This window comes from Lipotes vexillifer, unplaced genomic scaffold (genome assembly GCF_000442215.2).
Source record: "Lipotes vexillifer unplaced genomic scaffold, Lipotes_vexillifer_v1.1 scaffold1041, whole genome shotgun sequence".
Lineage (NCBI taxonomy): Eukaryota > Metazoa > Chordata > Mammalia > Artiodactyla > Lipotidae > Lipotes > Lipotes vexillifer.
In genome coordinates, this window is record NW_006775616.1 from 2,466,032 (window position 1) to 2,478,226 (window position 12,195).

A 12,195-nucleotide genomic window follows, 5' to 3' on the forward strand; every position below is an offset into this window, starting at 1 on the left:
AAGTTACCGGGGTCTCCTTCTGTGAGACTCATACCTCAATCCCGAGTTTATTTTTTTCCTTGTTTCACTTTTACGTTAAAAACACAAATCTGGGGCTTCCCTGGTGGCGCAGTGGTTGGGAGTCCGCCTGCCGATGCGGGGGACACGGCTTCGTGCCCCGGTCCGGGAGGATCCCACATGCCGCGGAGCGGCTGGGCCCGTGAGCCATGGCCGCTGAGACTGTGCGTCCGGAGCCTGTGCTCCGCAAAAAACAAAACAAAACAAAACAAAACAGCGATCTGAAAAAACAACAGCAACGACAAAAAAAAAAAAAAACACAAATCTGGTCAAAATCTGCAAATAAGGAGAGCACACTCCAAACCACACAGTTATAAAATTCTGTTAATGGATTGCTGTGCTCTGAAATCTGCTGGCTACAACTGGTTTCTTTGACCTTCAAGCCCTTGTTGAATAAAACAAATTATTGAGATAGTGTAGGCATTTCCTTTAAACCACTATGACTTCCCACTTTCCCTGTACATACCCCCTTATGAGGCATATTTTTTGTTTAAGCCTCTGTTCAAAGTCCTAGCACATGAAATGTCTTAGGTAAAGTAGTATTAATAATCATGATGATGATGATAACTTATATTTGCAAAGTGCCTAATCATTTATCAAGCATTTTCATATATATCAGCTCTTTAATCCTCACAGAATCTCTGTGAAATATGGTAGCAATTATCCTATTTTACTAGCAATTATAAGACTTGATTAGTAAATAGTAGAATCTGGATGAGAACCCAAGTGTTATAAATGAAAAATAGATTTCAGGTTTAAAAAAAAAAATCACAGCTCTCCTTGAATTAGATTTAATGTCTTTGACATAATAGTTTCACAAGGAAAACTGATTGTAGCCGTCCGTAATACTAGTTAAATTTACCCTGTGCTTCACAGTTTTCAGGATTTCACATACACATACAATCTCATTTGATTCTCACAAGCTAGCACGGTAGGCAATGCATGCTTCTTTCACAGGTCAATAAACTAAGGCCCAGAGACATTAAGAGACTCACAGGAAGTCACACAGCAGGGATCAGCCCCAGACAACAGCCCCAGACAGCTGAAGTCCCAAAACTTCAGCTCTCTCTTGACGATATGCTTTTGCCTTTCTTCTAATCCTGTTTACAAATATTGGCAGTTCTGTGTCTTTCATTGCCGTGGGTTAATATGTAATATGCTGTACTGAAACCAAAGAGGGAAACTAAGTACACATTTAGAATGAGAATAAGATCTTTCCAGCTGATAGTGCAGCAGTCTGGTAACGAGTAGGGACTGGAGCCTGAAACTGTGTGGGCTCACGTTCTGGTTCTGCCACTGATCAGCTAAGTGACTCTAGGCAAGACGAATAACCTCTTTGTGCTTGAGCTTCTCCATCTGTAAAGTAGGGATAATAAAAGTACCTGCCTCACAGGACATGTCAGTATTTGGTGTAATATATGCCTGCCAGATATTAAGTACCATTAAGTATTATCCAATATTATTGTCATTTAGAAGCATAACAATAGGACCAAAATAACCTATGTTATCTTGTCATCCATCAAGGTTTAGAAATAAGCATAGCTTCCTGACTCTGAACCCTTGGGTGTTCGCTTGCTCCAGCAGTTGTTCTCCAAGTTTTTGATGAACAGGGCTCTGAAACCGAACTCCAAGGTGTAGCAGTGTTCTTCAGTTAAAATGCCAGCTTTGTGATGGCCTGTGGAGGCATCTCCTCACATTTATTAAAAGTCCCATGCTGGTGAATGATGTAGAAATATTTCTAGGGCACATAGACATCCGTACCGGGATGTAATTAGTCCTATTCATCTGTTGATCAAACATACATTTGGCATTGGAAAACAAATTAGCACTGTTCCACACTAGGTGATGCAAGATTTCCTTGGAGAGTCTGGTCCTCATAATTCATTAATTCAAACCTGGGAGCAGTCAGAATGATGCCTATAAGACAGGGTTGTGCAGTAAAATACAGATTCCAAATGTGGGCTTACCTCCCCTTTCCAAATAAAGAGTTCCCAAGTACTGCAGTGCCAGCGAAGGCTGTAGGCTGAGGGCATATCTGAAGAAACCCACAGGACTAGGTCAGCAGCTGCTTTATTACGTAAGTTTAAGTGCTTCCGGCGTGGATGGCAAACTGCTCCAGAGACACAGAGAAGCCAGACACCTGAGGTCTTGTCCTAGGTGTGATCTGAAGGTGTTGCTGTTCTTATCTCTCAGGCAGGCTCACATATTTTTAATAGGCCGTGGCTTGCATCACTAATGTTTTCATCAGCCAGTGTAAAATAAATCCATTAGTCACAGTGTCCTTCATGTGATAATAATATTTAGAGCTCATTAAAAAGTAATTGTAGCCACTTTCCCCTACTTTATCAGCAGGATTCAGCTGGTGATTTGATGATCCGGAACATCCAGCTGAAGCATGCTGGGAAATACGTCTGCATGGTCCAGACAAGTGTAGACAAGCTGTCTGCCACTGCTGACCTGATTGTGAGAGGTATGGGAATTTTGGGTTTTGTTCTTAAAATATATTTGTGATATCTGCTCCTGCACAGAGTTCTAAAAACCTCAGTGGTTTAGAATTACAGGGGAAAAGACGATAGAAGGTAAACATTGTAAACAGTTGGTTAAGAGTCTTCAGAAGTTTTGTGTGCAGCTATTTCTCATAGGGGATCAGAAAGTGCAAAGCAAATTCAGTTACTCTGTACTGAAAATGACTCCTATAAATGCTCCCAGTACTCTGATTTATAGCGTTGGAGTTCAACACCAGTATAACTAGAACAGAATAACTTTAGATTAAGAAAAGCAAATAGCTTAAAGAAGGATCAAACTGTGCCTTTTGCTGTTTCATCTGGGCTCAACCAAATTACAGTAAGTCCCCTACATACAAACCTTCAAGTTGCAAACTTTCAAAGATGCAAACTTGCGTTCCATCAACGTCAGGCGTGAGTGAAATTGCAGCTTGCCCTCCATCTTCTGTTGTTGACAATCTTTCAACTCTACCATCTCCCACTTCCTCTCCTTCCTGCAGTCAGTAACTCTTCTTGCATGTTGACTTGATGCCAGCCCCTGTATGCCAGGCTATTATACTCTACTACCGTACTTTTCAAGGTACTGTACTGTAAGATTAAAAATGTTTTCTTTATTTTTTATGTTTGTTTTTTATGTATTATTTGTGTGAAAAGTATTATAAACCTATTACAGTACAGTACTATATAGCTGACTGTGTTAGTTGGGTACCTAGGCTAACTTTGACTTAGGAACAAATTGGACTTACGAACTCGCTCTCAGAATGGAACTCATTCGCATGGAGGGGACTTACTGTAGTGAGTTAGGTCACTGATTTAACAGTGGCTTAAGTAAAATCACCACCAGTTTTTCCCATTTTTTTCCCCTAAAGTTAATAGTTCTGTCCAGTTTCTAAAATATGGCTTTAGAAGGAAATAGTTCCTGCCTGGGATATAGTAAATAAGCAGGAAGTTGATGTCAAAACTGACATTGGTGAGATTCTCTTGCATATGACAGACATGGCCTAACTTCATCCAAATTGCTGTGAATGACTTGGCTGAGCCTCGACAAACCAATGTTTAAAGGAACAGTAAGTGGACTTTTAAGAACTATTTTTTAAATTAAAGTTCAAGTCTTTGTGAACCAGTGTACATGCCAGAATGAAACTGATGCATGCTCAGGGGTTTGCTAAAGTTAAATGTAAAGCCAAATCAGAACATCCAAATAATCTCTTAGCCAGTGTCTCCTTCATTCGAACCCTAACTATTGGTGTTTAGGAATCTTTGGCCAGCAGAATTTTGAGTGCAAGCCAACAAATACAGGAGGTATCAGATTCGGAGGCAGGATGAATCTGAATACACAGAGAATAAGATATTATTGGAAGCCACAAAAAGTGTTGCTATATCCTGTGGGCATAACGTGAGGGGGGAGGTGTGTGGAAGTTAGCAACTCAAACTGATTGTCAAGAGAGGATAAGAAAAATACCTTTTCCATCAGGTCTGCTTTGGTTCCCCTTTAAATCGCCTTAAAAACCTTCTATAATGGCAGGAATAAGGGCCAGAGAAGAGAAAGAACTTCCAACCTGGGTAGAGCTACCCATAGTATAACCTACGGGACCGGGTTTATTTCCATTTTAAAATACACCAGAGCTGGTCTGCTCTCCCACTCCCACACACAGATACATTCTGTGGGAATTCTCCCACAGAATTCCCAAAAGAATTCTGTTGTTGAAAATGTATCCTCTATTTCATTAGGATAATGTTCAGATCAGCAGTTTAAACACCAATAGATTAGACTAATAAATATTTAAATTAGTAATAGTTGAACTTCTTAAATGATATCGTGTACTTCACTTCACAGAAAATAACATGAAATACCAAGAGGAATTTGCAAATGCGGTCTAAGAGAACATCTAGCCTGATCCGTTAATAAAGCCAATAGACGGCAATAAAGCCAATAAGACGGCAATAAATTAATATGCCGTCTTAAACCACCATCTTTTGTTTTACCTTCTCCTAGCTCTGCCCTTTCAGCTTTTCTGCGTGTTGCAGAGGCAAGGCTGGTATGCGTTTCACTGACCTGTAAGAGATTTTTGTGTCTGAAACTAGTAAAGCTTGGAGTCTTGGCTCTGGCTTCCTTGATTCTCTGATATCTACTTTATTTAATCTAGAGCACTCGAACAGCAGCTAGAAAGCCCACCCTTCCCTGAGCAAGAAACAGGGATGCAGGTGTAACACCTGCATTCCCTCTGCTGTTGCCTGTGACACAAACTGTTTGAGCCCCAGACCATGTTAACACTTTGCTCAGAGGATAAACATTTGCTCATTTTGTCATTTTGAAAGAGAGACCCAACTTCCCCAAAACAAAGGTGGTAAACATTCTGCAGGGTGTAGCATATCTACACTTGGGTGGGGCTGGTAGCAGGGACATAACAAACAGCAAACTGCGCTGTGAAAGTGCCATCTTACCCGCAGTGGCCAACTTCATGCCACCCTTTCATGGCCTTCTTCCTAGTTGCCAACAGTGGGCTCAGATCTCCCTGTATCAATTTAATTCATTGAGGAATGTGGAGAGGAGCACTTCTCTCCTTGTGGTACTTTGATTCTAAAGGCCATGGAAGGAGCATCCATGTTAAAAAAGGATAGGAATGCTAGGATGAGAAAGCTGGTGAGAAAAAAAAAAAAAAAGATTATATTGTCTTCTGGACTTTTCTCTGATTAATAAGAGTCCTGAAGACCAGGGGTTACCTCAGTTCTATCTAGGTGGCATTAGACTGACAAGCTGAAGTGTCACTATGGAAAATTAATCAGTGCCAGCATACAGACTTGCAGACCTTTCATTCAGGAGTAGGAGGGAGAAGATAAATTTAGTCTCATCTGTGGGTCTATAAGAAATGATTTTTAAAAAAGGAAAGAGAAATTTAGGGCTTCACTTAAAGGGTGCGGAAGTAAGTCCCAGAACAAAGTGTTACTTCCAGAAATTGCCATTAACTTCTCAGCACTCTGTGAAAGGTCTCTTTCTTCCCTGCCCCTGTGCGGTGGCCCCGTAGTATTTTGGAAGAACATGTGATTGCTGTCCCGGGCCTCAGCACATCCCTCCCAGGAAGATCTCCTTACTCCTGTCTAATGGACACAAGCTGTGTCGTTATGTGTCCCTCACACTCACATTCTCTGCCCAGGTGGTCACTTGTTAGAAATGCCTTTAACCGCCTGCTAAGAGCGTTTCATGTTGGAATCAAGGACAGCTTTGAGTCTTTGCTCTGGCTCTGCTGTTATTTTGTGTTTGCTTACCAACCACTTTCCAGCCCTCTGTTTCTTTATGATTTACAAGCCTTCATTTAAAACTGATTTCCTCCCGTTTCAGTGGTCTAAGTACAATGGCAGAAACAATGCACATCCAGAGCAGAAGGAGGAAAATACAGGTGTGAAACTTACAGAAACTGCCAATGTGGTCCTTCGACTCTCAACCCGATTTTGAAATCGCTTTGAAGAAGGCACAGTCTTGGGGCTCTTGCACACAGGCCACTGTCACAGCAGTTCCCTGGCACGCAAGTGTGTGCTGGCATTTTATGTGGACATTCCAATGCAGCTGGAATGTACAGAGCAGCACTGAGACCCCCAAAGTTCTAAAGTCACCTTTGCTTACATCATCAGGGATAGAAGTGACCATTTCCAGAAGGCTCCAATCTTCACTTACCACTACTGTATCCCCAGATAACAGTGTCCAACCCGTAGTAGGAACGTGTAATATATGATGGATGGATTAATGAATTTGGGCCCTGGTGGTACCCCAATATTCTCTCTTGACACCTAGAACAAATATTCTATTGTAATTCTTTGTATACCTACTGGTTTTTCCTATTATATTGTGAAGCCGTGGAAGGAAGGGGCCGGGCCACGTCTCGCTCATCACTGTAGTTTCAGAGCCTAGAAGAAAGCCAGGCTCCTAATAGCTATTCAAAAAGTAATTGACAAGTGAGGAATCTGTGGGTGGATGAATCAACGGTTGAATAGGTCAGCGCCCCATCCTTGGACATTTGAACACTCCGCTCAACTTCTGAGGGTCTTGCTCTTTCTCAGGTCCTCCAGGCCCCCCAGAGGCTGTGACCATAGATGAAATTACAGACACCACTGCTCAGCTCTCCTGGAGACCCGGGCCTGACAACCACAGCCCCATCACCATGTATGTCATTCAAGCCAGGACTCCATTCTCCGTGGGCTGGCAAGCAGTTAATACAGGTACCATGTTGGATGCCTGGTGCTGGTGTCTCACAGGGGCTTCTGAAACTCAGCAGAATGGACACAGCTCTGTGGCAGAAGCCGAGAGGCATCTAGGTTCTCATTCAGACACAGCTACAGATGATACTTTATGGCAGTGTTTCCTATACCTCAACCAGTATACTATTGTGTGATATTTTTCTTTCTACTGATTCATATTTGTTTGTTTGTTAATTTGTTCTAAGCTATAAGTCTGCAATGATAGTAGGTCTGTTGTGTTCTATTTTTGACACACATTTTAAAATACATTAGTTATAAAAATAAAATGCATCATCTAACTGTGCATTGCCTAAAATCATATGTGTACCACTAGTGGGGCACTTTGAAAAGCAGTGGATTGTGTTACTGTTTAATCACAGTCTTTGTAAAGTTTGTACACTGCTTTCAAGAAACCCGTATCTAAGGGCTGCATGGAGCCTCTTGACTTGCTGCCCATTTTTTTAGATGGATATATTTGGGCGTGAAGAGGCATGAGATTTTGTAAAATTAAAGAATACGTGTGTTGGCCGTACCATCCCTGCTGCTGTCTATACCTCCAAACTGACTCATTTTGTTATTTTATTTAGGTTTAGTCTGAGGAAAATATGGACAAACAAGTAGTTATTGCAAGCAAGTTACACACTCTTCTAGTCTTTCCATGTTAGCTTATCTGACCTCTGAAATGGGTTTCTGTGTTTCCAGCTGAATCATTGACTTTCTTCTGAGTCACAGGAGTGTTTTAGGAAGGAAGGAAAGGAAAAATCTGGAAGTTAAGGAGATAAGAAGTCTAGTCCTGACTTTGCTAATCAGCAGATTTCTATACATCTTCATTTTACTCTTCTGTGAAATGGGAATAATAAGAGTTGTTATGACCCCATACAGAAATGATTGTGATACTTAAAAAAAAAATACATTGCTGAATAAATATAATGAAGGAAAGGAGTGGGATGAAGATGCTGATTCTCATGACGATAATAATGATGGTTTACAAGGAAAACAGCTGGAATTGGTTAAGCCCTTACTATGTGCCGTATGTTCTGCTAAGTGCTTTTCTTCAGTGTTCTCAACTGCACTGTGAATAGATATTGTTATTAGCCTTATTTTATGGTGAGGAAACCAAGGCATGGAAAGGTGAAGCAACTTGCCCAAGGTCGTTTGGCTACTGAGTGTGGAGTTAGGGTTAGAATCCAGGTTGTCTGACTCCAGAACCCACTTTCTTCCCCTTTGGAGGGAAGGACTATGTAAGTGTGGCCCCAAGGAGGCTAGAAGCCACTGAAGCCTAGTCACAGGGGCCTCAGCTTTGTCACAGGGGACGTCCCTCTGAGTCTCCTGGGCCCATTGGGAAATCTTCATAGTAATTAATTCAAAACCCAAAAGGTTGTGCAGTGAGCATAGAAGCCAAGTCCAGAGCTCCATGGCTTGTGGCATCAAGCATGGGGCCCTGTCCTCTGTGAAGGGAGGCCTTCCCCAAATCCTGCTGGATGAACACTATCAAATTCTGCCTCTCTGACTCTTTTTCTGTTCTTCATGGGCCGTTGGTTCCTTTTATGTTTACAGATTCTTTCTTTTGATATGCTAATACAGTTCATTAACAGTAGTTGTGTGGATTTATAACATTATTACTCCATTGTTATAATAAGTTACAGAGTTTGAGCCATGCAGTCAGACAAAGGTGCAAATCCAGTATGACCTTGGGCGAGTCACTTGACCTTTATGTGGTACATTTTCCTCATCTATAAAAATGAAGAGAATAATTTCACCTTACTCATAGGATAGTTGTAAGAATTAAACAATATGCCCAGCCCGATACAGTAAATGCTGAAAAACATGTGAGGTGAGAACAATAGTGATTATGGTCAAGTAGCTTTGGGCTTTGAAGACTGTCTTTTGTGATATCATCTGCTGGTGTGTGATTTGAGTTTATTGGTCTGGCACAGAGAGGGCTGGAATTACCTCCCTGCAAGGGCTGTTTGTGCAGCTACCCTCAGACCTGCAGCAATGCCCCGAACACAGTAATGGTGATGATGATGGATAGAAGTTCCTATCTTCCTAACATGGAATCCTGTGAAACATGCTCACCTTTCGATGTCTTTCAGTCCCAGAACTCATTGATGGAAAGACATTCACAGCAACTGTGGTGGGTTTGAACCCTTGGGTCGAATATGAATTCCGCACAGTTGCAGCCAACGTGATTGGGATTGGGGAGCCCAGTCAGCCCTCTGAGAAGCGGAGGACAGAAGAGGCCCGTGAGTAGCACCAAGGGTACAGGAGCTCCTGTTCCTTAGGGAAAGGCTTTGAATCTCCCTGCTCTTCAGCCCTAACGAGGCTCTATGCTAGCCCACCCTTCCCTGAGTGCCTGTGATCATCAGAAATCAGACCAACAGATGCTCAGCTTTACCACCAGGGAGTTTCATTATTTTGTTGGTGGTTTTGTTTTTATTCTTATATATTAACTTTTATTGAAGTATAGTTGATGCACAATATTATATAAGTTATAGGTGTATAATATGGTGATTCACAATTTTTTAAGGTTATACTCCATTTATAGTTATTATAAAATATTGGCTATATTCCCCTGTGTGATATGTCCTTGCAGCGTATTGTGTACATAATAGTTTGTACCTCTTACTCCCCTCCCCCTACATTGCACCTCCTCCCTTCCCTCTCCCCACTGGTAACCACTAGTTTGTTCTCTGTCTCTGTGAGTCCCAGCAGTGAGTTTGAATCCAGAGTTATGTTCTCACTCTTCCTTGGGTTCCCTGGTATAGGGCGAGACACTCTGATTCGTCCTCTCAAACACCACGTCTTTCTTCACTGGTTCCTTTGTCACCAAGACTCTCCTACCAGGATTATTATTTTTTCAAATGCACACCCACACTTCAAATGAAATCAACTCACAGAAATGTCAAGTGGCAAAGAATAAGTTCCTCAGAAATGTTCAGTAAGATTTTCTTAGGGTACAAACCCTTCCCCAAAAGCTAAGATTGGGAACATGCTAGTAATTCACGCAAGCCCTGTCGGCAGTTTTATAGGAGCTTCTGTGTACGCAGCTTGGGTGAGCACGGTGAGAGAACAACGTAAATTCACCTGTATCCCTTCTATTTGTCTCACATAGAGTGGGAGGCCTAGTGTGGGTGTGTGTGAAGGTCCCAGCTGCGATGAGGCCAAATGCTTATTGAAGGAAGAGGAAGGCCCCAGAGCAAATGGAAACTCTGACCCTACTCTTGGACACAAATCCATCTGGCTCTATTTCGTTGGCTTTATCCAAGGAGACATTCCCAGTCACCAAATCTATACCCCAGCTGGACATTTTTAGATTCTGTCTGGAGTCTTTCATTACAGGATGATACTATAGCTAACCCCATGCTTCCTTTTCCCCTCCAAAATCATAATTTAATGAATTCCTCTCAGCAATCGTGAGGGGGAAGCTAGCATAATTTGCCCTCTTTTACAGAAGAGGCCTGTAAAAGAAGGCCTCCGCACTCCTCCGTTCTGTCTGTGCCGCACTGTTGTTGGTTGTCGATATCGCTCTGTAATTGTCCTGCATGTGCTCCCACCCTCCAACTAGATTGTGAGCTCTGCACGGGCAGAGTGTGTATCATCACTTCTTTGTGTACCGCCACGTGGTTCATAAACGCCTACCCAAGCCTTCGAACTAAAACCTCAGTCCTTTCCTCATCCCCCTGAACTTTGGCCTCTAGGGGTGGAGCTGAATCATTGTTCAGTCACATCAGATAACAGGTGTGCCTCTTGTTGAATGGGAAAGAGGTAACTAACAGCAGTTTCCTGGGTATGTTTCACTTCCACGAGCTGATGCTTTGGGACCCTCGACCATACAATTTCTGATCTCAGAAGACAAAGCTGTGCGCGTCTGAGTATCTGTTTAAACTGACTCACCTCAGCCAGGCAACCTTGCTGTCTCTCTTGGCCTTTGCCCCCTGACATGACTTGTTTTTTTGTCTCCTGAACAGTCCCCGAAGTCACCCCAGCTAACGTCAGTGGAGGCGGAGGCAGCAAATCTGAACTGGTTATAACCTGGGAGGTAAATGAATCGCAGAACGAAAGGAACATACATTAGCCTAGGCTATTTTATTATTTTACTCTGTGTTAAACGTATATGGGAAGTTGACTTCTCTGTTTTTAACAGCCAAAATCCGTTTGAGTGCAAACACTCCCTCTCACGTGAATGAATGGCTAGCAGGAAAAGATGGCGCTTGCCCATCAGTTGTGAAGTCAAGTTTTAATTCAGTTGGTCACAGGAAAAACAATCATGAAAGGGAAGAGAACGTAAGAAAAAATGTATATATGTATAATACGCATATTTAAGAAGGCTGGTTTAGAGAAAACCAGTTTTTCTTTTTTTTCCTGAATTACTGCAAGGCCAATTGATTTAAAACATCTGCCCACAAAAGACTCCGTGTACCAGCACAATTTCCTAAGATTGGCTTTGCTGCAGGAGCCCTCTTGTGTAAAGTATTTTTTCACCAACGTAGAGGTGTGTTAGTCACCACTTTATTAAAAATTGATTTTGAGAGAGGAGGTCAGAGTTTCAGAAAGAGTCCACAATGATTTTGAAGGATTCTAGGCAACAGCCACGGAAGTTCAAATCTGTCATTTAACCAGAGCCCCAGCAGTGAGAGAAACCACTCACCCCTTCCAGCGCAGCACTTCCGGGCTGAGAGGGAAGATCTTGCCTGAGCCAGGATGGTCCTCACTTCTTTGGTGAGAGCTCTTTCAGTGAGTGTCCGTGTGACCCTGGAGGAAGGATCCTACTAGATGGGACATGTTGGGAATGTTGGTTTTTAGATCAACTGTCCAGTGTCTTCCACAGTCATTTCCTACAGTTTCAGAGCTGGGTCTCCCCCATCAGGAAGCCAGGCTCTCCACTGCAGGTTTTCATTGATTTTTTTTTAACCCTGCTTCAATCCCCCCTGAATATCTCTGGTAGGCTGATGGCAAGTACCAAATTGAAGACTCTCAACAAAGCCCCCAGTAAGATAGCATGAACACAGGGGCATGTGTGGGGGTGGGGAGTGGAATAAAACAATGTAGCATCTGCATCAAAGTACTGCAGCCTCTGAAGACCGCCTCCCTTTCTTCCCAGACGGTCCCTGAGGAATTACAGAACGGCAGAGGCTTTGGTTACGTGGTGGCCTTCCGGCCTTATGGCAAAATGATCTGGATGCTGACCGTGCTGGCCTCCGCGGACGCCTCCAGATACGTGTTCAGGAATGAGAGCGTGCATCCCTTCTCTCCCTTCGAGGTTAAAGTGGGCGTCTTCAACAACAAAGGAGAAGGCCCTTTCAGTCCCACCACGGTGGTATATTCTGCAGAAGAAGGTATGATTTTTCTTCAATTCTGCGATGTTGACTTTAGGACGTACAGTCAATTTAGCACTCTA

The 12,195-nt window shown here is 42.7% G+C and overlaps 1 protein-coding gene across 1 annotated transcript in view; it reads left to right on the plus strand.

Moving 5' to 3' along the window:
* Positions 1-12,195, plus strand: part of CNTN4 (contactin 4) — a 331,989-nt gene that overhangs the window by 304,597 nt on the left and 15,197 nt on the right. The window contains exons 13-17 of the mRNA XM_007450035.1: positions 2,410-2,527; positions 6,618-6,776; positions 8,891-9,040; positions 10,766-10,836; positions 11,899-12,133. Coding sequence (XP_007450097.1) covers positions 2,410-2,527; positions 6,618-6,776; positions 8,891-9,040; positions 10,766-10,836; positions 11,899-12,133 — 733 coding nt within the window. The remainder of the gene's footprint in view (positions 1-2,409; positions 2,528-6,617; positions 6,777-8,890; positions 9,041-10,765; positions 10,837-11,898; positions 12,134-12,195) is intronic.